At 41.8% G+C, this 23,743-nt stretch overlaps 1 protein-coding gene across 3 annotated transcripts in view; it reads left to right on the forward strand.

The window, feature by feature from the left end:
* The window catches only part of LOC148040066 (uncharacterized), a 91,966-nt gene that overhangs the window by 56,896 nt on the left and 11,327 nt on the right, over positions 1-23,743 (forward strand). For all 3 annotated transcript variants that reach the window (XM_087696566.1, XM_087696567.1, XM_087696568.1), the window contains exons 3-4: positions 3,617-3,755; positions 3,872-3,910. In XM_087696566.1, the coding sequence (XP_087552692.1) occupies positions 3,617-3,755; positions 3,872-3,910 (178 nt within the window). The remainder of the gene's footprint in view (positions 1-3,616; positions 3,756-3,871; positions 3,911-23,743) is intronic.

A 23,743-nucleotide genomic window follows, 5' to 3' on the forward strand; every position in this document is an offset into this window, starting at 1 on the left:
GCCCAAGAAGAATCATAGCTGCAAGTGTAAAAATAGTAGTCATGGTCAACAACAAAAGATGCAGACTTTGTAGCAGTAGAAGGTGCATTCCTTATTAACAAACATCCCAAATTCTGTCTTCTCCTTGGAAACGCGTTTCTTGCATTCTGTGATGTAGGACGTGGCTTTTTACAATAATGGCACTTGACCTTCTTGGCTTGCATGCTTCCCTGCTTCTTGTTGCTCTGTGAAGTACCTGAACTTCTGGAACTTTGCAAAGCATTACTAGACTGATTGACCTTGGTCTTTTGTCTTGCCATAAAAGCTTGTTCAAGGGCTACAACATCCACCCCATTGTTCTTCCTTGTTTGCTCTTCTTCTAGTAGTAAACTAACCAACTGAAGAAAGATAAGTGGTTGCCTAGAAGTTCTCATGGTGAGATTTAAGGCCATGTGAAAGGCCAAATAAGAGGGTGCAAGGAATTTAAAGTAGTAGAGACCATCTGTGCATCAGAATAATACTCATCTACATTCATCAATTGCTCATGCAAGTACTGAGTTCTGTTAAGATTACTGTGCATGGCATCACCTTCATCCATCTTCACATTTTTAGGCTCCTTTTTCAAGAAAGAAATGTGTGTCTCATTTTTCCATCAAACATTTACTAAAGTGTGAGCCATGCATGCTACTTGTGAAGAAATAGCAGATCGAATATGTGGAATTATGGACCGCTGAATTGCTAGTGACAATGCTTGGGCATCCTGAGTGTCCCAAGCCTTTTGTGCAGCTTTTCTTTGGGGAAATGGCTGAGCTGGACGTGGCCTTTGACCACATCCTCCTTGGGGAGGAGTTGCAGGAGCCACAACTCCAAGACGGACTTCTTCACCACTAACACACTCCCAAAGCTTTTTAGCAATTAGCACATTCTTCATCATGAATGACCATAGAGAATACTTATTGCCATCCAATCTATCCTCCTTAGATACATAGGTGAATACATCACTCTGTCCTTGATTGGCCATGATAAATGTCACTGTTTCAAAAAGCACTAGAGCAAGAACCAAAGCTGGAACAACTTGGAAATCTGCAAATTTCCAAAAATTACAGCATACACCAAGGTGTAATTAGCAAAATTGTGTCACACTTGATCACAACTGTCCAATGTGCTGAAATTCCCACAAATTTCCGCGAATAGCACGCTGTCCAATGCACAAACAGTGCTCAGCAGCACAAAGAATACAAAAGCCCCAAAATTTAGCTGTCCAAAATGCACAATTTCAGACCGAATCTTTAGTACATGTGCCAATGTCTACCAAACATCCAAAAGCCCCAAATTTCCTGACCCAAATTCCAAGAAATTTCTGCAATGTGTACCCAAAAGTACTTCCTGGAGCAGAAATGCACCTCTCTAGCAAAAGCCCCTTGCTATAGCTCTGATCTCTGTGAGAACAGGAAAGGATCAAAGCTCAGCTGAGAGTGGAGTAGACAGTGTAGAGTGTGAGAGCACGACACCCAATGCAATAATCTAAAATGTACCCTTAAACCTGAGGGTTGTAGGAGGGTGTTCACACCCGAAGTGTGTGACACACGATAAGTGCCCAAAACTGTGTAACATAGGTGCATAAAATAAAGGGAATAAATCTGGGGGAAAAAACCTCTCGTACGGAGAGTAAAAAGTGCCCCAAGTGTCCTACTGAGGATCATCGACACTCCTCTGTGAGCGTAGGCACGAGTGAAACCCAACAATCTCTGAATAAAACAATAAAAATTTACCTATTACCAAGTTGAGTCGGGTGAATGCCCGAACTGGTGGCAGCTGCCTCTTGGAGCTGAAGCACCTGGCTGAGGTGGCGAGCAGGGTTGTAGGAGCTGGAGGAGTCGCTTGCAGAACTGGTGGAGGTGGCATGTGGACAGGGCAAAGGAGGTGCTGGTGGTGCCGACTACTGGCGGTACCGCCTACAGGAGGACCAGGCAGAGCTCGGGCGAAGTTAGCGCAGGTGACTGCTGCACAGGCAGCGCTGTGCTGGCGGCACTGCTGGTAGACCAGGGGACGGCACTGTAAATAGGCAGTCAGCCCCAAATTTGGCCAACCTAGTACAAAGGCATGTACTGAAACTGTCCAATGCTAGTTGGCTGCAGGAAGCTGGCCACCTGGTGCATTCAATGCAGCCAAACCAGATCATCAGAAGTCCTAGTGTGAACACAAGTGTAGGCAGCCTAGAGTCGTAATGCACCTGGCTGGAAATAATGCACAGCCAGTGTGAAGACACTCCTAGATAGTTGAAAACTGTAACATAGTCAAATACAAGGCTGGAAAGAATGGGAGCTCATTCGTCTCTATCAAACTTTGACAGAGCTCACAGCCAGGGGATGACAACATGAAATAATATAGGCTAACTCCCCCTCTGAGCCATAGTCACAAGTGACACAAAACGAAATTGGGATGGGGGATGAGGGATAGGGAGGAATTGCCGTCACTTGTGAATATATAGTCACATGGAATGGGAAATGAGATATCAGGTTATATTTTGGGCTTTGTGGGCCATTTGGGCCCAGAGAAATCACGCTTTATTGCAAGATACCTTCTTTTCATGCACATGCCTTCTTTCAATTCTCATTGTGGCAATCCTGATATGATAGCTGGTATGCTGGACATTTAAGTATTTCCTGCACAGATGTGTTTTATTGCTGTTTTTTGACTTTTCTGAATAGGCTTTGCTATCAAGCCTGTTCTGCACGCATAGTTAATGTGTTGATGACATATGAATAGTGGTTTCACCTAAAGAAAAAGTGTGTTTTTGTGTGCTTTGATGATGAGATGAATAGTGGTTTCACCTAAAGAAAAAGTGTGTTTTTGTGTGCTTTGATGATAGAAGGAATAGTGGTTTCACAAAAAAAAGTGTGTGTGTGTTGTGTGGTGGTGCATGAGTGTGAGTTTTGATTACTACTATGCATGAGAAAGCATTTAGTTTTTGAAAGGGATTGTTCAAACATTTGCGAACATATCTGGGCTCATCACATGTATGTGGGCCATGCCTATAAGTTGTCTACAAATTTATACATTTGTAGGCCATGCCCACAACTTGTCTGCAGACTCGTAAGTTTGTAGGATATGCTTACAGGATGCCTGCAAGCTGTAGGCTTGCCCTGAGGCTTAAAAGCTTGACCCCTGTGATTGGACATTATGGCATTAAACAATTTTCAAGCTGAAGTTTCATGCTCATAAACCATGCCTACAAGGATGGCACATCCCACATGTGAGCATGTCATAGGCTCACTGGATGCTTGTAATGCAAGCCGTAGGCTTACATGGCTAGAAGCCATAAGCTTGGGCTATGGTTTAAAGCCTTGACAATCAGATTGGGAGTCAGAGCCTTCAACAATCCAAAAGCCATAGGGTTACACACATGCTCATCGGCCAAACCTACAAGTTGTCTGCAAGCTATAGCCTTGCCCTATGGCTTGGCTGAGACTTTCAATCGACCCTTTCCCCTTTGTGGGAGGTCTGGCAGTTTCTATTTACAGTCGAGGGAAAACAGGATGGATATTTCACTAGCTATACAAATGCTTCCTACAATAAATCAGTTCACTTGTTTAAAAAATGAAAAACCCATGCTTCAAACAATTTTCTGAAAAAGATTTGCAGAACTCAACCGGCGCGATGTGGAAGAGAAATCTGAACAGTTAAGATCACTTAGTTGGCTCACAGCTTTGATTGCCAGTTTCACACTTACATCACCTGTGGAATTCAGTTATGGACCTGGATATATCCCCACTGTAAGTCCACAAAAAAACAAGATATTTTGGGGTGAATTAAATCATTTTAAGTGATTGGCTTATTGAGTGGTTATTGAATTAGTCCTAGTTTTTCATGGATCGCAACATTGTTTCAGGCTCGATTGACAGCATATGCAATTTGTGCTGCAATTACGGTATGCTTGATTTTTATTTCTTATGCTTTTCTTTGTTCTATGTCAATGTATAGGTCAGTTCAATAAAAAGTTTTTAACATTTTTTGGATTTAACAAGTCTATTGTTTATTGATCCTAACAGTCAAATTACGTTAAAGGATAATGACTCGGGCTACTGACAAGTCTTTTGTTTATTGATCCTATCAGTCAAATTATGTTAAAGTATAATGACTCAGGCTACTATAAACTGTTAAATTGTGACTTGTGGAACTAAAAGAGCTGTGTTTTCAGAGAGAAAAATTCTTGAATGCTTAGGTTTTATACTTTCCTTTTTGCAATGAGAAAAGTGTGCCTTAGCCTACTTCAATTCAAAGCATTTGTTTGTCTAATTTTGAAACGACAGTAGTTTTCACAACAATGAGCCATAATACTCTTTCCATCTTTAAAAATCTGCTTGGAAGTATGCAATCAGTTCAAGCCACTGCTGCTCCAGTTATTTATGTTTTGACATGTCCACTTACAAGGGTCCTAAACATTTACCAGTGTACCGAATGGAAATACCAATTTAATGTGCTAACAAGGCCAACCTGAGATGCAATGCAAAGCAGAGGCAGTGATGAGAAAGTAGTCTTACTAACAAGAGGTGAATGTCAGTTAACAGGAAGGCAAGTAAATCAGGCCTATCCCTTCTTCCTTTTGCTTCTCAGCTACAAATTGAGGAATAAGTTGGCTCTTTCAGAACATCTGTTTATCAATCTGTGAAGAAATTACAATGAAGAAAGTATCCTTTTCTCATTGAGGCTCTCTTACCTCCTTCCTCCTCCATCTCCACTTGTGCATAGCTTCCTATGTTATCCACTTGTATGAGAGGCCTCTAGCTTGTTTTATTGTATAGCACATTCTCTTGTTTTAGCCTATATAGAGGCATCTCCACCTCTCACTCACTATACACATACTATTTGATGATGCAATTTTAATCATTTTGCTTATCACTTGTGTCCAGTCTTTCATTTATGCTAACCTAGTTCATTACCATTATTCTCATGGTTTTAAGGATGCATCCACCATAGTCATTTACACATGCACACTTCCACTATGTGTTAGCACTCCTTATCTCTTCCAATCTATTCAGATGGTAGCTTTGAGCTAGTTTAGGCATCCCCCCTAATCTCCTCTCTTCCAAAAACTCTGGATCATGAGCTTTAGAGTCAGAGGCTGATATAAGACACTACATCCTAATTGCATAACTCCACTGAAATATAAGAGAACCAAAAAGATGGAAGAGATCCTCAAATCTTATAGTAACGGTAGTTAAATATGAGATTACAAGGAATGGCTCTGACAATCTTCACCTTTGTCTCAATCTGCCTCAAACAATCTTCACTATGATCAAGCCACAAACACTTGAGCTCTCATCGATCTCATAAACATTCCAGTTTGCTGATCATGATCCCTAGGAGATGTCCCCTCACTATTCTGCAACTAGGCATGCTTCCTAGAAGAAGAAGATGGTGAAAGATGATCATGATTTCCACAATCTCATGAATGCCCTTTGCAGCCGGTCTAACAATTGTCTTTATGCTGTCCTTTTAAATGTGCAGCCCAAGACCTTGAAAATAAAAGAATCAGTCTCCTTTTTCAATCTAGAAAACTGCTGACTCAAAAGTTTCACCATATCAGCACATTAATAGTCTGACTGAAGAAAGTGTCGAACAGCCCAAAATCCCCCACAAACTGCTTCCCATGTGTCCCTTTTGGCTTGCATGCAAACTTGCTGCCATCAGCATGATGTGCTGGCTGCACACACAATCCTACTGCTCGCCTGACATCCTACAACAGAAAATAAATCCATTTATTTTGGGTAATTTGGCATCATTGCCTTTTGGGGATGTTTTGAGACTGAATTGGGGATTAATGCACACAATTTTTTTTGAATGCAAACCGTAGTATTAGTGACTCAGCAAACTGCCAGAGGTACATGGGAGCAAGTTGAGACATTAGGAGGTTCAATTTGGTTTGGATGCGTGGGGTTTTCAAGTTGGAAATGAAGTCTTGAACCTCACTTGTTTCACAGAATCACATGTCAACTAAATGCAACATCTAATGACAATGTACTGGCATTTTTGTAAAGGTAGATGAAGATATTCTCTAGTTGTTGTCCTAAAGTCATTGCCTTTTGAGTATGACATCATAACTACTCTCATCAACAATGATCAGATTTGAGGATGCACAAGCTTAATTTTTAAAATAAGAAAATAAGTTGTAAGTCCAAAGAAAAATAAAAAGCCATACCAAGAGATAATGATGCCAACAAGAAGAACAAAATAAGTTCAAAACATAATACTAAAGATAACTTGGAAGGAAAATTGTTTTGTGATATTCATTATAGGACAAGTCTTGGGAAGAAGGATTTCCATGCCAAGAAAAGATCTCATTTAATGTCTGTCCAAAGAATATGAAGAAGACAATGAAAACCTTGAGGATCTTGAAGAATACCACCACCATAATCAAAAGGGTACCAACAAGGCCCTTAGTTCTACTCTCTACAAGAATGATCACATTTGATATTGCCATAAATAAATGGCCCTAAAATTTTATAACTCAACTAACCTGCCCAATTGAGAGAATTATTGTTAAGCTAAAAATGAGTATTTCACATTATACATTAATTAGCTCATTCAAACAGCCCCAGAACTCAAAATTAATGCTAAAATGAGATTTTGTGTCCCACAAGTAAACTCCCACAATTTAATTGGTCCCCTATTTATAAATAGATGGTGTGCTCGGTCACTTAGCATCCCTGTTCCATCCTAGCCTTCAGCCCTCACCAGCATGTGGCTGTCCATCCTCTTCGAGGACAGCCACCTCTATAACTAGACACCTTGATACTAGTTGCTGCCCATCCTTCTAGAGGATCCACATGGCTGCTTTCATAGTCCCAAGTGACATGAAATGTGACAAGGATAGGGGATGCGGGATGGGGAGGATGTGCTGTCACTTGTGGTTTTATAGCCACGTGGAATGAGAGGTGAGATGGAAAAAAGCTAGTGTCCCCCCAATACTGAAGTTCAAAAATGACCATTACTTGTGACTATTGCAGGGTGCTTTTGCTGTTATTTGCAAACATCAGCATCCTGCGCCTCATCTGGACCAGCTCTCCTACGTTTTTGTCATCCTCAGCCAAGTGACAAGCTGCCATCCACCACATAAGCTGCAGCCCCTGTTCTGGCGTTCCCAATGTACTGATCAGATTTGGTGCTGTAATTGCTGTGTTTTCGGTCCATGTGGGTCATATTGCTGCCCTACTCCTAGAGGTCTTCGTCAGCCAGACACACACTTCTACACACTACGTTTTCCTACCTGCGTGCTACGACTGGTGATTACAACACTTAGGATCCATCTCCAGTGGATGTCACACTCTTAACTATTCCTTCAACCTACTGCTACAAGAGTCATCAGCTGTTGAAATACTTTGTCTTTGAGCATCTCGTACATGAATTCATTCATTTACTTTTATCTTTCTTCTCTATTTTCATGTTTGTGTTTTTGTTTGAGTTCTTGAGTTTTAGTCATGTTTGTACATTTTGTGTTTTCTTAGTGCAAAACCTAGCGTATCTTCACATGGTATCAAAGCCAATGTTGGATGGCCACCTTTCCACTCATGGAGGACATACTATATTTCAAATGAGTAGTGACCCATCTTCCTCATCATTGCTAGTCCTACTATTAGGTTTGTATGACCCCTTTGAGTCATATGAAACGAAGCCCTTCCTTGTTTAATGACCAGTTTGAGCATGTTAACTTCAATAGAGGAGGGTCTAGAAGATGTATGTCCACATTTATACCTAACATTGTACCTTGTGTTTCATATGATCATGGACTTAGTGTTAATCAATAGAGATTTCCTCTCTTTGGTCCTATTGTGAAGATTCTCTTTTTTTTTGCATTTAGTAGCGTTCTGCATCAGTGCCTAACACAATACAATTGGGATCTTTTGTCTCTATTTCTAGCATTTCTTCTTTTTCAATTTTACACATGAATATCACTTTGCACCACGGTATTTCTTTATGAGTAATATCACCTATAAATACCATACCTTACACCCACCCGCAAGTGAGTATATATTTTTCCCATGGATGGCTATGTTGGGTATCCCCCTCACTCCCCCAGACATGCACCACACATTCCATCGACTACTTAGATGTAGGCTATCCACCCTTTGCTTATGATTCACCACTATGTAGTCCATGTGCCACCATGGGGATGACGAAAAAGCAAGGAGCGGGAAGGCCGAAGTGTGGGAGGCACCAGACACAATGTTCATGTATTGTTATAAAACGCCTTGGTCCAAGGAGGATCTCCTATGCTTTAAGAAGGCCCTCCACAAATTCAAAACCTTCATGAAGGATGCTTAGGGAGCAGATAATCTCACACACTATATAGTAAGAAACATCATATTTGGTTTCTATACTTGAACTTACTGCTTAGCTCTTAACGAACCCCATCTTCCATTGCTTATGAATAGCATATTATTTATACTCACGATCCCTGGTTTGTGTGGTAGTATGGGAGTTTGTCGATTTGGTCCACCCAAAGAATGGAGAAGTCCCATTACCAAGCAAGGACCATGTACTTCAGACATATAAGACACTATAGGATATCCATCCTCTACCTATACCATGTGCCTATCCACCCTCCTTGGACTACTCATGAAGCTACCATGCTTGCCTCCACCTATGGTCAGTGACTTGCACACATCTTGCTTACATGATGAGCACTCTAGGGTTGATTATCGAGTATACTCTAATCTCCCACCCTACGCACCCTACCAACCCTACTCCTCACTCAACACTCATGGCTAAGAGTGCCTTTATGGGTAAGACTCATTTTAATGGGTCTAATTTTGTAACTTGGTTTAACCTTATGCAACAAATGCTTGGGTCTTATGGTCTTTGAAACCTAGTAGTTGGTTTAGAGCTTATGTTGGCCATCTATTGGGTTTCATTCATGCCTACACTCACAGAGGAGTGTTAGCGATCTATAATAGGACATTGGGACACTTTTTACTCTCCATATGAGAGGTTTTTTCCCCCCAGCTACATTATTCTCTATTTTGTGTGTTTATGTTACACAGTTCGGTCACTTACCGTACTTAACACCTTTTGGGTGTGAACACACCTTAACAACCTTGAGGTCTAAGCGTTGTACTTTGTACTTTCACTTACACACTTGGGAATCACATACAGTGTCGTGATGTGTCTTCACTCTCACTCTCTCCATTGTTCACTACTTTCAGCTGAGAGCTGCCATCTCCTATCTTACATTTGGTATTAGAGCTTAGGTTCAGTTCAGTCCAACTTGCCTCCCCAAGCTCGTTAGCACTTGCACCTCATCCATGGCTGCCCCCAACTGCAACACTGCCACCTTGGCAAGCAACTTGCTATAGGCCCGCCGCCCTGTAGGCTCGCCCGCCTGCTACCCCTTGTCTAGAGCCGCCTTTGCCACTGGCAACTCTCCTGCAGTAGTGACCGGCAGCACCAGTGCTGCCAGCATTTAGCCAATGCCACTAGCGTTGTTCCTACGGCCTCTAGTCTTTCGCCAGGCCGCCAGCGCCGTGGCCACCTTGTCATTGCCCGGCTAGTGACCACCCCCCACCACCTCTGTTGAGGCACTGAGCTCCTCCAACTGTTGCCTCAGCTCCGTGCACCTTGACCATGCCGCCACCACATTCTGGTTAGTTTAGGCATCCTCCCGGCTCGACCTTGGCTCACATTTCAAAGGTAACAAGTACATTTAATTATTTTTATTTAGAAATCCGAGCTACAACGCTTTTGCCTAAGGAGTGCATTTCTGCTCTTGGAAGTACTTTTAGGATGCACATTGCAGAAATTTCTTGGGATTCGGGTTAGAAAATTTGGAGCTTTTGGATGTTTGGCAGACATTGGCACATGTATTGAAGATTCAGTCTGAAATTGACTAAAATTGTGCATTTTGGATAGCTAAATTTTGGGACTTTTGCATTTTTTGTGCTGCCTGAGCACTGTTTGTGCATTGGAGAGTATGTTATTTGCTGAAATTTGTGGAAAATTTAGCACATTGGACAATTGTGATCAAGCATGACACAGTTTTGCTAATTACAAGTTGGTGCATGCTGTGATTTCTGGAAATTTGCAAATTTTCAGATTGTTCCACCTTTGGTTCTTGCTCTTGTGTTTTTTGAAACAATGACATTTATCATGGCCAATCAAGGACTGAGTGATTTATTCACCTATGTATCCAAAGAGGGTAGATTGGATGGCAACAACTATTATCTATGGTCCATGATGAAGAATGAAGATATGTACTCATTTCTAAAAATCTTTGGGAGTATGTTAGTGATGAAGAAGTCCGTCCTAGAGTTGTGGCTCCTACAACTCCTCCCCAAGGAGGATGGATGTTTGTTCTTGATGCGCCTTCTATTGCTACAGAGTCTTCATCTTTTCTTGTTGACCGTGACTACTATTTTTATACTTGCAGTTATGATTCTTCTTGGGCAGATAGAGCATTCAGCTCTATAAAGGATGCTACCACTTGGTTTTTTAATAGTGGTGCTTCTAAGTACATTATATCTTGCATGAATTTGTTTACCTCTGTTATTGCAGTTCCTGTTGGCAAATCTTTGCAATGTGCCAACAATGCATCTTACTTTGTTAAAGGTGTTGGGAAGATTGTCCTAAAAGCCATTGATGGCTCTACTTTCCATTTGCAGGATGCATTATATGTGCCAGGGATAAAGAAGAATTTGTTATCTATTTCTTCTTTAGCATAGTGTCGTATGCAAGTCACATTTGATGATGAAAAATGCATAGTCAGGGATAATGAATTCTTGACTTTGGTATTGATTGGCACAATATGTCATGGACTCTATGAGTTAGATGCTTATTCAATTGATTATTCAGTCTATTTGGCATCTACTATTACTCTTGCTATGTCACAGGTAGAGTTATGGCATGCTCACATGGAGCATGTTAACTATGGCAATTTGCTTATGCATCGTACTCAAATTTGAGATGGTTTACCTCTCTTGGAGAGACCTCTTGAGCATGTTTGTCAGGGATGCATTTTGGAAAAAATGCATCGATTTCCTTTCCCTCGTGATGTTGCTTTAAGGCAATATCCATATTACAGGTTGTACATTTGGATGTATGTGGACCTATGGAGACAAAGTCATTGGGTGGAATTTATTATTTCATCACCTTCATTGATGACTTAACTCGCTTTTGTTGGGTCTATTCATTGGTAAAATAGTAAGAGGTGTATGATCTATTTTTGGCTTTTATTGCACTTGTAGAAAATCAATCTGATTGTTGGGTTAAGACTCTCCATTTGGACCAAGGGGGGGAATATATGTCTTCTTTGTTGAATAATTTTTTGAAGCAGAAATGCATTGCCCATTAGTATACTACTGTATATGCTCCATAGCAGAACGGGGTTGCAAAAAGGAAGAATTGGTCACTCATGGAGACGGCTAGTGGTATGTTGAAAGCTAAGAATCTGCCACATGGCTTTTGGATGGAAGCAGTTAAGTGTGCTTGCCACGTTTTGAATAGGTGCTGTACCAAGGCATTGAAAAATGTCACTCATGGAGATGGCCAGTGGTATGCTGAAAGCTAAGAATGTGCCACATGGCTTTTGGATGGAAGTAGTTATGTGTGCTTGTCACTTTTTGAATAGGTGCCCTACCAAGGCATTGAAAAATGTCACTTCTTTTTAGGCTTGGAATAGTGGGAAACCTTCAGTTGGCCACATTTGTACTTTTGGGTGTCTTGCATATATGCTCATATTCCCAAAGTATTGAGAAAGAAGTTGGACAACAAGGCTATCAAGTGTATTTTTATAGATTACAACAGTGAGAGCAAAGCATACAGACTATATGATCCCGTTTCCAAGAGAGTCTTTGTGAGTAGGGATGTGATTTTTTATGAAAAATTAGAATTATCTCTTATTGGTTTTGACACATCAGGCTACAAATGATATGTTTGAAGGGTTGTTGCCCATTTCTTTTGATGATATAGCTAGAGTTTCAGTTAATGAACAAAATCTCAAGCCAGCTGCTCCATTAAGCAATGCAGAAATTCAGCCTATGGCTAATCTGAATATTCAGAAAAATGCTGAAGTTGAGGTTCATTAGGAGCATATACATAATCAAGAGGCTAGGCAAATGCCTAGATGGTACTTGCAGACTTTAAAAGACAGTCATTTGGATGCTCCTATTGTTGGTCGTACTAGAAGACATGCACGTCTGCATGATCATGCTAATACAATAGAGTTTGTTATGGCAGCACACACACTTGATGATGAGGAGCATGATTGTTTTGAGGATGCACAATAGAGTGTGCATTGGATGGCAGCAATGAAAGCTGAATTTGATTCTACCATGAAGAATCAAACATGGGATTTAGTTACATCGCCTGTTGGAAAGAAAGCCATTAGTACTAAATGGGTCTACAAGTTGAAAAGAAAAGCGGATGGATCCATTGATAAGTACAAAGCTAGGCTTGTGGCAAAAGGCATATCAACCCAAGAATAAATCAAGACTTCAATTCAACCAAAAGAATTGCATTAGGTATTTAAAACTTGTACAGGTACTTGCATGTATTTCTACTACTTTTGGAGTGGTACTACAAGTCATACAGGTACCTACAACTGCAATTCAATGTTATCAAGGGTTGGACATACAAAAAACCACTTACAAGTTGACTTACAAGTATTAACACAATTTAGACAGGTGCTTGAATAGTTCTAGATAGACAATTGACTATAGTTTTAGGATCATTATAAGTGATTCTAATGGAAATCAATGATCATAGGTGGATACGAGACTTTGCTATCAAGGTCTCAAGGTAGAAATCTTCTTGTTTAGATAGTCCAATCAAAAGTTATTATAGTTTTTGCGACTACTGATCATTGTAGACATATTTGTATTCAAGATTGCCTAGAAAAACCAAAAAGGCAGTATCTTGGAAATAATTAATGAGCATGTCAAGATCTACCAAGCTGAGCATAATTGATCTAATCTTGGACTAAATCAACACCAAGAAGATGATGATGGTATAAGCGCATGCACAAAAGAAGGGCATTGATTATAAGGAGAGATTTGCTCCTACATCTCATATGACCACCATTAGGTGTATGGTTGTTTTGGCTGCCCATTATGGTTGGATTGTGCACCAGCTTGACATTAAAACTGCATTTTTACATGGGGAACTTTAGGAAGAAGTGTATGTTCAGTAGCCCGTGGGTTTTGCAGTTGAAGGATCCGAACACTTGGTATGCAAGCTGAAAAAGGTTTTGTATGGTTTGAAGCAAACTCCACGAGCTTGGTATGCAAAAATCGATGCCTTTTTACTTAGCCAAGGGTTCATTAACAGCCCATTAGAGTCTACTCTTCACATATGCAAAGAGGAAAGATCCTTGCTGGTCATTTGTCTTTATGTAGATGATCTTCTGCTCACTAGGACGCATGTTGATCAGATTTTAGCATTCAAGAAAAATTTGCAGCAAAACTTTTGAAATGTTAGATTTGCCACCTTTGCATTACTATTCGGACATTCACTTTATTCATGATGCTAGAGGCATTGGATTGTCACAATCGAGATATATTGGTAAACTCCTTGAGAGATTTGGCTTCCTGGATTGCAAGCTAGTTAGCATACCAATGGAGAGTGGACTCAAGCTGTCTTTGCATGATGATAGTGATTTGTTTGACATTCATACATATGTTGCAATAGTTGGATGTCTCATTTATTTATGCAACACAAGGCTAGATATTCAGTTTGCAATTTCAGCCCTAAGCAGATATATGCGCAGCCCATGCATGTCACATTGGTGTGCTGTGAAGTATGTTTTTCGTTACTTGCAAGGTACAAGGGCTCTTGGATTGCTTTATGTTACTTGCAAGGTACAAGGGCTCTTGGATTGCTTTATGCCAAGGAGAGACACCTACAATTACATGCTTAAAATGATTCGGATTGGCTTGGTGATTTTGATTCACGTTACTCTACAAAAGGAAATTGTTTCTTTCTTGGCTCTTCTTGCATTTCTTGGCTTAGCAAGAAACAATCCATTGTTGCCACATCGTCTTGTGAAGCTGAATACAAGGCAACCTTCACTACTTTAGTTGAATGTGTATGGCTGAGATGTTTGTTGATTGATCTTGATGTATTTGTCACGGAGTCTACTCTTTTGTTTATTGACAGTGAGAGTACCATTATAGTGGCACAGAACCCAATGTTTCATGCACACACAAAACACATAGAGATCCACTATTAGTTTGTTAGAGAGAGGCTATATGAAGGAGATATTGGCCTTGCCTACTATCCTACAAACAACAATGTGGCAGACATCTTCACCAAAGCTCTTCCTCACGACAAATTTGAAGCATTTCGCAATGCTTTGAATTTGATCTCCTTTGATAGATGATCCTTATATGCTAATCACTTTTCACTCCGGGGGGGTTTGTTGGGTTTCACTCACACCTATGCTCAAAGAGGAGTGTCGGTGATCTGCAGTACGACACTATGGCACTTTTTACTCTCCATACAAGAGGTTTTTTTCCCCATTTACATTATTCTCTATTTTGTCTGTTTATGTTAAATAGTTCGATCACTTACCATACTTTACACCTTTCGAGTGTGAATGCACCTTAACAACCCTAAGGTCTAAGGGTTGTACTTGTACTTTCACTTACACACTTGGGAATTGCATAGTGTCATGTTGTGTCTTCACTCTCACTCTCTCTATTGTTTACTACTTTCAATTGAGAGCTGCCATCTCCTGTCTCACACCACCTTGACCATATTCATCAATGGAGAGTTTGTAATGCTACAACATATGTTGAGTTAATGCAAGGGTTACTTTCTGAGTCTCACTCATAGTTACAACACTTTTGTCAAGCTTCTCATCATTGGAGTCCTCTTCTTGACCAGTATTTGACAGGAGATCGTACTTGATGTATCAATCTTGATTATGAGTTGCAAGAATTTTCTATTCCAGAGACGAATTGAAAGTCGAGTTGGTGGAGTATAGGTGATTACTCACCTCGTTTGCTATTACTAGCTCATTTATTATTTTTGTTACTTGGGTTGCCAACCTTCTACGAGTTTGTATGTTATCTCTTGCATCACATAAGGGTGCATGATCAAGTCTACAAAAATACCTCTTCTCCATTCTCACTTTCAGAGGGGACTCTAGTATCCTCTTTTTTGAAGTGAAAATGTAGAAGTGGCAAGAGCTCCCAAGAGAAAAGGCAATTGAAAACTAGGCAAACACCTCTTCCTCAAATGAAGACACTAATAACTTAATCCATCTAGCATTAAGTCCCTAAAAAGAATAGGTTTTGCACACATTGCTAGCACTTGGGCCATGCAGATTACCAATATCATCAAGGCCCATGGACTTTCCACTAAAAATCAGGAGTAGGCTATGACTGCATCCACGAGTAGTACTGCCTCTAGATAGTCAAGTTGGGATCCTCCTCCAGCTATTGCACCCACTACTCCCACTCGTAGTATACAAACACCTTAGTGGTACATCATTGGACATGTGGCATATGGATAGTTCCCTTTGGCTCCACCTCATAGGACTCTTGAAGATTTATGGGTGATTAGCCAACTAACCTGACTACATTAGATTTCTCACTTCAAGCACTTTTAGCTACCATTCTAGGATCTCCTAATGCAACCACCATTTAGGACCACTTTCCCACCTTGCCATGAGTTTCATTGCCAGAGACTTGCTAATGGACATGTGCGATGGTGGAGATAACCTTAGGATAGCATTGTCTAGGTCCCTTGGAGTATTGTAGACTAGTCTAGCATTCCTTAGCACTCTTAGTTCATTAGGCTAATGAGTCGGGTCTGAAGGCTAATTTTGTCCCTTAGGCTACTCAATTTTAGGATTCTTTCATTTGTCTTCCACTCCACCCACACATTTCTCGACTCTCTCTCTTATTAATCTTAGCTTTTATTTTGTTTCACGTTGAAGCATCTCACTATGAAACACTAGTATGCAAGTTTTAGTTTCCTTGTTACTTATATGCTAGGGTTTTCATTTCAGTTAGGGCTAATGTATAGGTTTGTATTGGTTCTTCTTGGGCTCGACACATGGGTTGCTTGCTATTCCTTTCTGGTTCCATCTTACTTGGAGAATTGCTATTCTACTAGCATAGAAGCTTCCCCTCCTGAGGTAGTTCTTTCTGCATCTCTTGATGCTACCACGGTGGTTGCTTCTCCCTAGCACTTCTAGTTGGGATCATCTATATCCTTCTTCGTGATTCTTGGCAGAAAGACCCACATCAAATCTCTCTCTCCTTGGAATCGGTATCCACGGTTGAGAGGGGGACTCCCATCCTTCACTTGGTACCTACAAGTTACAGCATTGTCTTTGACATTGGCCTTCCTTCCCTACATCCTGACCCTTTGCATCACATGATCATTATCATATTTGTACACAAGTTCTTGGGCAAGCAAACAAATTTCCCCATGAGGGACATTTTTCAAGAGGCATCTTGTTGTATGTGCATTCTCATTATGCAACATTCATCTATGCATCTCATTTTGCAGAGCACCCTTGAGCACATTGTTTGCAATGGATCCTAAGCTATCTCCATCGGTAATACATGCCTCTTCACTCCTTTACTTCATCATTGACACCCTTGTGGGTGGCTAAGTACGTACTATCTGTTTTGTGGTTTGTGAGCCAACTATTCCTTTATTTCCCCATGGGTACAATTGTTTCAAAAACAAAAAGAGAAAAGTCAAAGGGGCTTTATATTGCCTTTGTAGGTCCTTGTAGCCCACTAGGCAGCCCATGCGCACCCTTTATGTGATGCATTGGCCTTCCTAGCGTGGCCCTTTGGACTTTGGATGTAAGATAACCATTGTGTCTGTAGTTTTGATAGGTTCTTGGGAAGCTGACATGCACCCATGGACTAATGCCTTGATTGCTTTGTGGTGGGATGTCTTGGGTATATAAAACCAACCTTCCTCCTCAGATAGGGTGGTATATAACATGATTAAGCACTAATTACAACAAGCATAAAATTCCCATAAATTTAAAATGCATACTTTATCTCTTTAATCTTGGACATTGGAGACCTAGTGGGCCCCAAAACTGGCGCCTCTTATGGTATTTCTTTATCTTATATTGCAAATGGAATGAGTACAATAGAGATCCTCTGATCTTCTCTACTAATCCAAGTGCCTCTTGGTGTCAAAATTGACTAGCAAGCCTCCAAACCAATTTGCCCCTTGGTTTGCTTGGGGATTGGCCTTCACCCTGCTCCTTGAAATATAAATTCAATTCCAAATCTGATATTGGTTGGCTGGCCTTTTGAATCTCCTTGAAATTCCTCAATTCAATTGCCGGAATTTTAAGTCCTAGACTCTCAATTTCGAGCACGCATCCTGAGGCGGTTCTCAAAACCCTAGTTTTTATTGTAAATTAGGATCTACAGTAGAGATTGATTGAAATCTCTTCCTTTGATGGCTCAAGTTATTGGAATTTGTAGAGATAACTTGAGAGATGGCTGGGGGATGAGAGAGAATGCTGTGGAGAGAGAAACTTCAGAGTTTCATCACTAGAAACGCTTAAAAACTGTTGTTGTGCTGCTCAAACAACCATGGAAGCTGTTAGCTATAGGTTAGGACCACCAAAAAGACTTGTCTCGTATCCTATACATTGTCATCTGCACCAAAAGGACCTTGGGATGCTGCCACCTCCTCTTGGAGGGCTCCAAACTACTGTCACATGCTGTAGGACTGATCTTTTGGTAGTTGCAAATCACATTAGCAGTCCTCCTTGCTCTCTAACAGCCTTCTTTTCTCTTACAATGGTTGGAATAGACTTCCACCAGTCCCTAAAAACGTTTTACCCACTTGCATGGGCAAGTTTTGCCAAGTAGTAGCCTTCTAATCTCATTTTCCAGCATTAATCAGCTTATTAAATTAATTTTTAGAATATTAATTCTGAAAATAAATTTAATAATTATTCTAGTGCTCAAAAAATTAATTTCACTTGCCAATAATTAAATTGACTGGGCCAATTTGTCTTCCCAGTATCCGTGAGTAGTTATTAGCCCTTAGACCAACATTAATTAATTAATTAATGCCTAGTCTCTAATGTCACCACCAATATTAGTGGCCAATAAATTGGTCTAGACCAAAATTTGACACCAAAGTTACCACCTAGTACTTGTTAGGTAACTTATTACAACTTTTTCCTTTGGCACCAACTAGATCCTTGAGGTCCTTGGCTTGTTACTATGAAATAACTGTCATGTGCATCACATGTATTAAACAACCTTGCACATTTGATTAATAATTGAATCAAATGTTATCAACAAGATTAAAGCATCTCAAAATTTCATGTCCCCGTGATAGTATATATGGAGTGAGCTATGCTTATAGGCCTTTTTTGTTTCCTATTTTGGGGTTGAGAGGGGGTATTAAGCTAAAATGGAGCATTTACATTAACCCTTAATTAGCTCATTCAAACAGCCCAAAAACTCAAAAAGAATGCTGAAAAGAGTTTTTGTGTCCCATAAGCAAACTCCCACAGTTTGGTTGGTTCCTCATCTATAAATAGATGGTGCATAGTCACTTAGCATCCTTGTTCCATTCTAGCCATCAGCCTCATGAGCACTTTGCTGTCCAACCTCTCCAAGTGCTACCACCGCCTCTGCTGCCAGATGCCCTGATACCAGCTGCTGCCCCACCCTCTGGAAGTTCCACACTATCATGTTTTGCTATCATTTGTAGATGTCAGCATCCTGCATCTCATCTGGACTAGCTGTACATGTGTTTTCGTTATCATCAGCTAGGGGCTGTTGTCCATTCTGCACTGCTCCAAACAAACTCCACATCAGCCGCAGCCCCTGTTTTGGCCTTTCCAAATGCCACCTTGATCAGATCTGGTACTGGAACTGCTGTGTTTTTGTCTAGCCAGTGATATCGCTGCCGCCCTGCTGTGGAGGTCTCCATCAGCCCAAGACACACTCCTACACATTGCATTTTGTTCCTTGCTTGCTTTGATTTGTGGCTGTAAAATTTGGGATCAGTCTCCGGTGGACATCACACTCCTACTACTCCCTCATCTTGCTCCCATGAGAGTCATTGACTATTGGACAGCTTTGCCTCTGAGTATCTTGTACATGCATTCATTCTTTTACTTGAGAGTTATCTTCCTTCTTCTTTTTCTTCTTGCAATCAACTCCCATCTATGGCTGTGTCCCTGACTCCACTGTGCCTATGAGTAATCTAGAGTGAGAATCTTGCTCAGATTTTGTCCAATGATAAGAAAAGAGTAGCTCTCTTGAACATCCTCATAGCCACATGTTGTGGGCCTCTATCTATGACCCATTCTACAGTCCCCCTAGGTGGCCACCATGGTCTTTGTTCTGCCATGAAATACAATCCTGAGGGCTCTCCTCCAAACCTCATGGGATCTAGGGCAGTCCCATAGGCAGTGTATATGTGTCTCACTAGATGGCCACATCTCACGCATGCTACTGAGTCCTTGCTGTATCCAAGCCATGTGCCAACTACTAGGATCCTATGAGCTACAAGCCATAGGAAGAGAGATATCTTCCTAGGATTGAAGCTATCATGTAGCCTCCTCCAAAAGTCATATAGGAACTCCTCTGTGACTCCCTCTCTATGCGAATGGGGGGGGGGAGGCTACTGGCTGTGCTTCGATCCTGCTCATCTGTATTCTCCTCTCCAACTTACTAGTGTAGTCAAAGAAGGGTACATTGTAAGGTCTATCAAGGAATAGATCCCTCCACACCCACTCTTTTGGATTCCATTGTAATCTTTGTAGAGGTCTCCTTTGGTAAGCCCAATATCTCCATCCATCAACTAGATAGGTGATTGGGTCTGGGTCAATGTGCCACCTCCTCTTGAAGTGAGCCACTACTCTGAACTTGTGTCTGGAGTATCCAATGGATGCTGCTTGGTCGAGGTCCTCTTATTGGGGAGATGGCCATCCTTCTCAACCATAAAAGTACATGTCATGTCTGTGCTAGCCGCAAAGACTACTAGAAGAATGTCCCCTTTGGAGAAGAGACCAATCCACTTCTAAGAGGTGCCCGTATGTGTCCACCAATTTGTTGGAACTCCCTCCATCACGGCCTCAATCATAACTCTAGCTCCCCTAAGCCCCTGTAGTCTATGACTCTAAGCCTCCACATGGACGCTCGTGGAATGCAAACCAATCTCCCACTGATACAACAACCTGGAAAGAGAATCTCCCCCATGAAAAGTATGTTCTTTGTCCAAGAGTGTGGTCGGAGTCTAATCTCAAAAGGTGATTGAAGAGAAGAGGCTACTTTCTCTTTTCTTCGGCTATAGCGGGGGGGTAGTTCTTCAAGCCCTAGTAGTATAGATCCCTAGGCTCTGATAATACTTGCTGCGAATTTGACCTCAAAGCTCCTTGAGTCGTTGGTCATAATGTCCTAAAAAATTCAGTCAATGCTAGGTAGCAACCTTTGCCCTGTCCGGGGTTCTAGTCTCCTCTGGACCTAATGAAGTTCCTAATAAGGTGCTTTACCTAGCCAATGTACGACTTAGAGAATGCCCAACTGGAAGTGATAGACCACATAGTTGCAAGAAGGAGCTAGTTTCGCGACCACTACTCTCCCTGCTAGTGAGAGTCTCATTGAGCTCTAATAAAGAAGTTTCTATCTTATGCTCAAGAGAAGAGGTAATGTAAATCCCCACATGGCATCCAAGTTATCTCATTGTGGCCCTCTAGGGAACCCATGTTAAATCCTCATGCGGTTGCCACTTTGGCTGTTTGGTGTCGCATACCTAAAATATCTTTGTGGCCGATACACTTGTTGTTCTACAAAATATCTCCATGGCCTACAAAGGCCCTAAAGTTTCTCTCATTCCTATCTAGATAGACTGTTGTATCATCTGCAAACTCCACATCTAGAAGCTCCTCAAACTCAAGGAGGGGTAACCTGATGCCTTTGATACCTATAGATCTGTCTCAAGAAGAGGAGCTCATGGCCTCTATTACAAACAAAAAGAAGAAGGGGGACTAGTGGGCAGCCCTATCTAATTGATCTCTGAATGCTCAATCCGTCTCTTTGTGCCCCACTAGGGTTACGAGCTGAGGAGTAAAGAGCCAATATTCCCTTGACCCACTACTTTGGAAATCCCATCCTTAGTGTCGTACCCCTCTAAGAAATCTCAATCGATGTGGTTATCCTCTAAGAACTCCCAATCGATGTGGTTGTATGCCTTCTCAAAGTTGAGAAGTAGCACAATAAGATCTTGATTCCTAGATCGAGCCAAAGATGTGGATTCCTAGAAAGTGAAGATGTTGCAAAAACATACTTGTGTGGGGTGGATAATATGTGGCATCAATGGGGCTAATCTGAGATTGATCACCTTTTCAAGGATCTCATAAGCAGTTCCAAGTAAAGTAATCAGTCTCCGCTATGTGATCTCCAATCTATCTTCACTTCCTTTGGTAATGAGGTGAATCAATCCCTTGGAAAGTCTCTCTGGCATGACCTCTGATGCCATGCTCTCCTAGAAAGCTGAGATGAGGCCTACATTGATGAGATCCCAATAGCTAAAAAAGGACCTACACAGTCCATCTTCTCCTGAACACTTGTCTGAGGGTAGAGTGGTCCGAGAGGGTTGTGCCACATATGATGCCCATTAGGCCGCCCTTGTCATAGGCCCAATCGTCCACATAAAATCAGTCAATTCTAGAGAAAGTTCTAGCTCCCACTGCCCTACCTCTCCTAGAGAATTGGAGTAAGCTTGTGGACATGCCAAAATCTGCTGTGAACCATGGTGCCTGGCCTCTAATCTGAAATAGTAACTCCCCCCAGGCAGCCTGCTCTCCTCCTCTAATAGTTTCCATGTATCTTCTTCTCATGTCCTCAAGAGCCTCCACCATATTAAAGTTGTTCCCTACTATCCAATGATCCACATGTGGACTAAGGGTAGTCCAAAACTATCTCTGATCTCGTTAGCCATTCGGGGCATAGTGACCAACTGACCAATAAGTGACTCCTCCACTCTCACTGAGACCCGTAGAGCCCTCCTTGGAATCACAATACCCTATTCCTGTACAGATTGGATCCACTGTGCTGCTCCCCAAACATATGCAAATGCCAGCTTGCATATTTGCACCTCCCACAGTTGCTTCCTAATAAGTGTGACTTTGGCTTGGCAATAGCTTCCCACAGCAATGTGATATTCTCTCTACTGCGAAGTGGTGCTCCTGCAACATGAGAAAATCAACTGTTCCTACTAATGCTCTGTGCAAGAGGTTTGGCCCTGCCTGAAGTGTCGTCCTCCGAAGCCTCATACATTCCAGAGTATCTTCATGGAGTACATCTTAGCCTCTCAGACCCGCATGGCTCTAAACACTCTAGACAGGGTGCTCGGAGACTCAAGAGAGCTGATGGATCCATTGCACAGGGCCCTCTAGAGGTGAGACAGGTGGCCACGCAATACTATACATCCCTACTAGGATCCACCACTAGACCCCTTGGATTTGAGAGAGATAGAGAAGCAGTTTGGCAGAGCATGCAGAGAGTGGTTACAAACAGGATGAGCAGAAATCTGATGGCCCATTTTACAGAGGAGTTAGAGGAGGCACTTCGGGCACTACCCTCACGCAAGTGTCTAGGGGAAGATGGACTAGATAAATCCTTCTTTGTGAGCTACTGAGATCTTATAAAAAAAAGCCTTCACTCACAGGGATGATGGCATTAGGGACTATGCCAGAGAGACTCTCTGAGGGGGTGATTCATCTTATCTCGAAAGGAAGTGGAGATAGATTGGAGATCACACAGTGGAGACCGATCACCTTGCTTGGAACTACCTATAAGATCCTCGCAAAGGCGATTAGTCTCAGGCTGGCACCATTGATGTCAGATATTATACACCCCACTTAGACAGGATTTGTCCGAGAGCGCAGCATCTTGGACAACATCTTCACCTTTTGGGAGACCACAGCTTTGGCTAGATCCAAGAGGCAAGACCTTATTGTGCTCCTTCTCGACTTTGAGAAGGCATATGATCGCGTGGATTGGGAGTTCTTGGAGGGCACAATGCTGAGGATGGGCTTTCCAGAGCAGTGGGTCAAGGGTGTAGCGGCTCTCTATTTTTCAGCACATAGCCAGGTCATGACTGCAGGGGCAAGAGGAGATAGATTCAGCATCCATAGATCAGTAAGACACGGATGTCCACTTGCTTCATTCTTGTTTCTATTTTTAGCAAAGGCCATGAGTTCCTTCTTGAGAGAGATCTCTACAAGTATTAGAGGCATCAGGCTATCCATCCTTGAAATTGAGGAGCTTCTTGATGTGGAGTTTGCTGATGATACAATAGTTTACTTGGATGGGAATGAGGGCAACTTTAGAGCCTTTCTAACAGCCATGGAGACATTTTGCAGAGCATCAGGGGCTCTAATTAACTGGCACAAATCCTATGGATTTTGGGTATGCGACACTAGACAGCGAGAGTGGCGACCACATGAGGATTTCACATGGGTTCCCCACGGGACCGCTGTGAGATCTCGAATGCCATGTGGGGATTGACATTACCTCAAAGCAGCAGCTAACAGCCCTCCTTTTGAGCATCAGATAGAAGCTTTTGTATTGGAGCTTGGCGAGACTCTCGTTGGCAGGAAGAGCAGTGGTTGCCAACCAAGTTCTTCTTGCGACCATGTGGTACATCACTTCTTGTTGGGCATTCTCTAGGTCGTGTATTGGCCAGGTGAAACGCCTCATCAAGAACTTCATTTGGTCAGGAGGAGATGGGAGTCCATCCAAAGCAAAGGTTGCTT

This window comes from Lygodium microphyllum, chromosome 2, assembly GCF_053477565.2.
Source record: "Lygodium microphyllum isolate KBCC chromosome 2, Lygodium_microphyllum_v1.1.10, whole genome shotgun sequence".
Taxonomy (NCBI): Eukaryota; Viridiplantae; Streptophyta; class Polypodiopsida; order Schizaeales; family Lygodiaceae; genus Lygodium; species Lygodium microphyllum.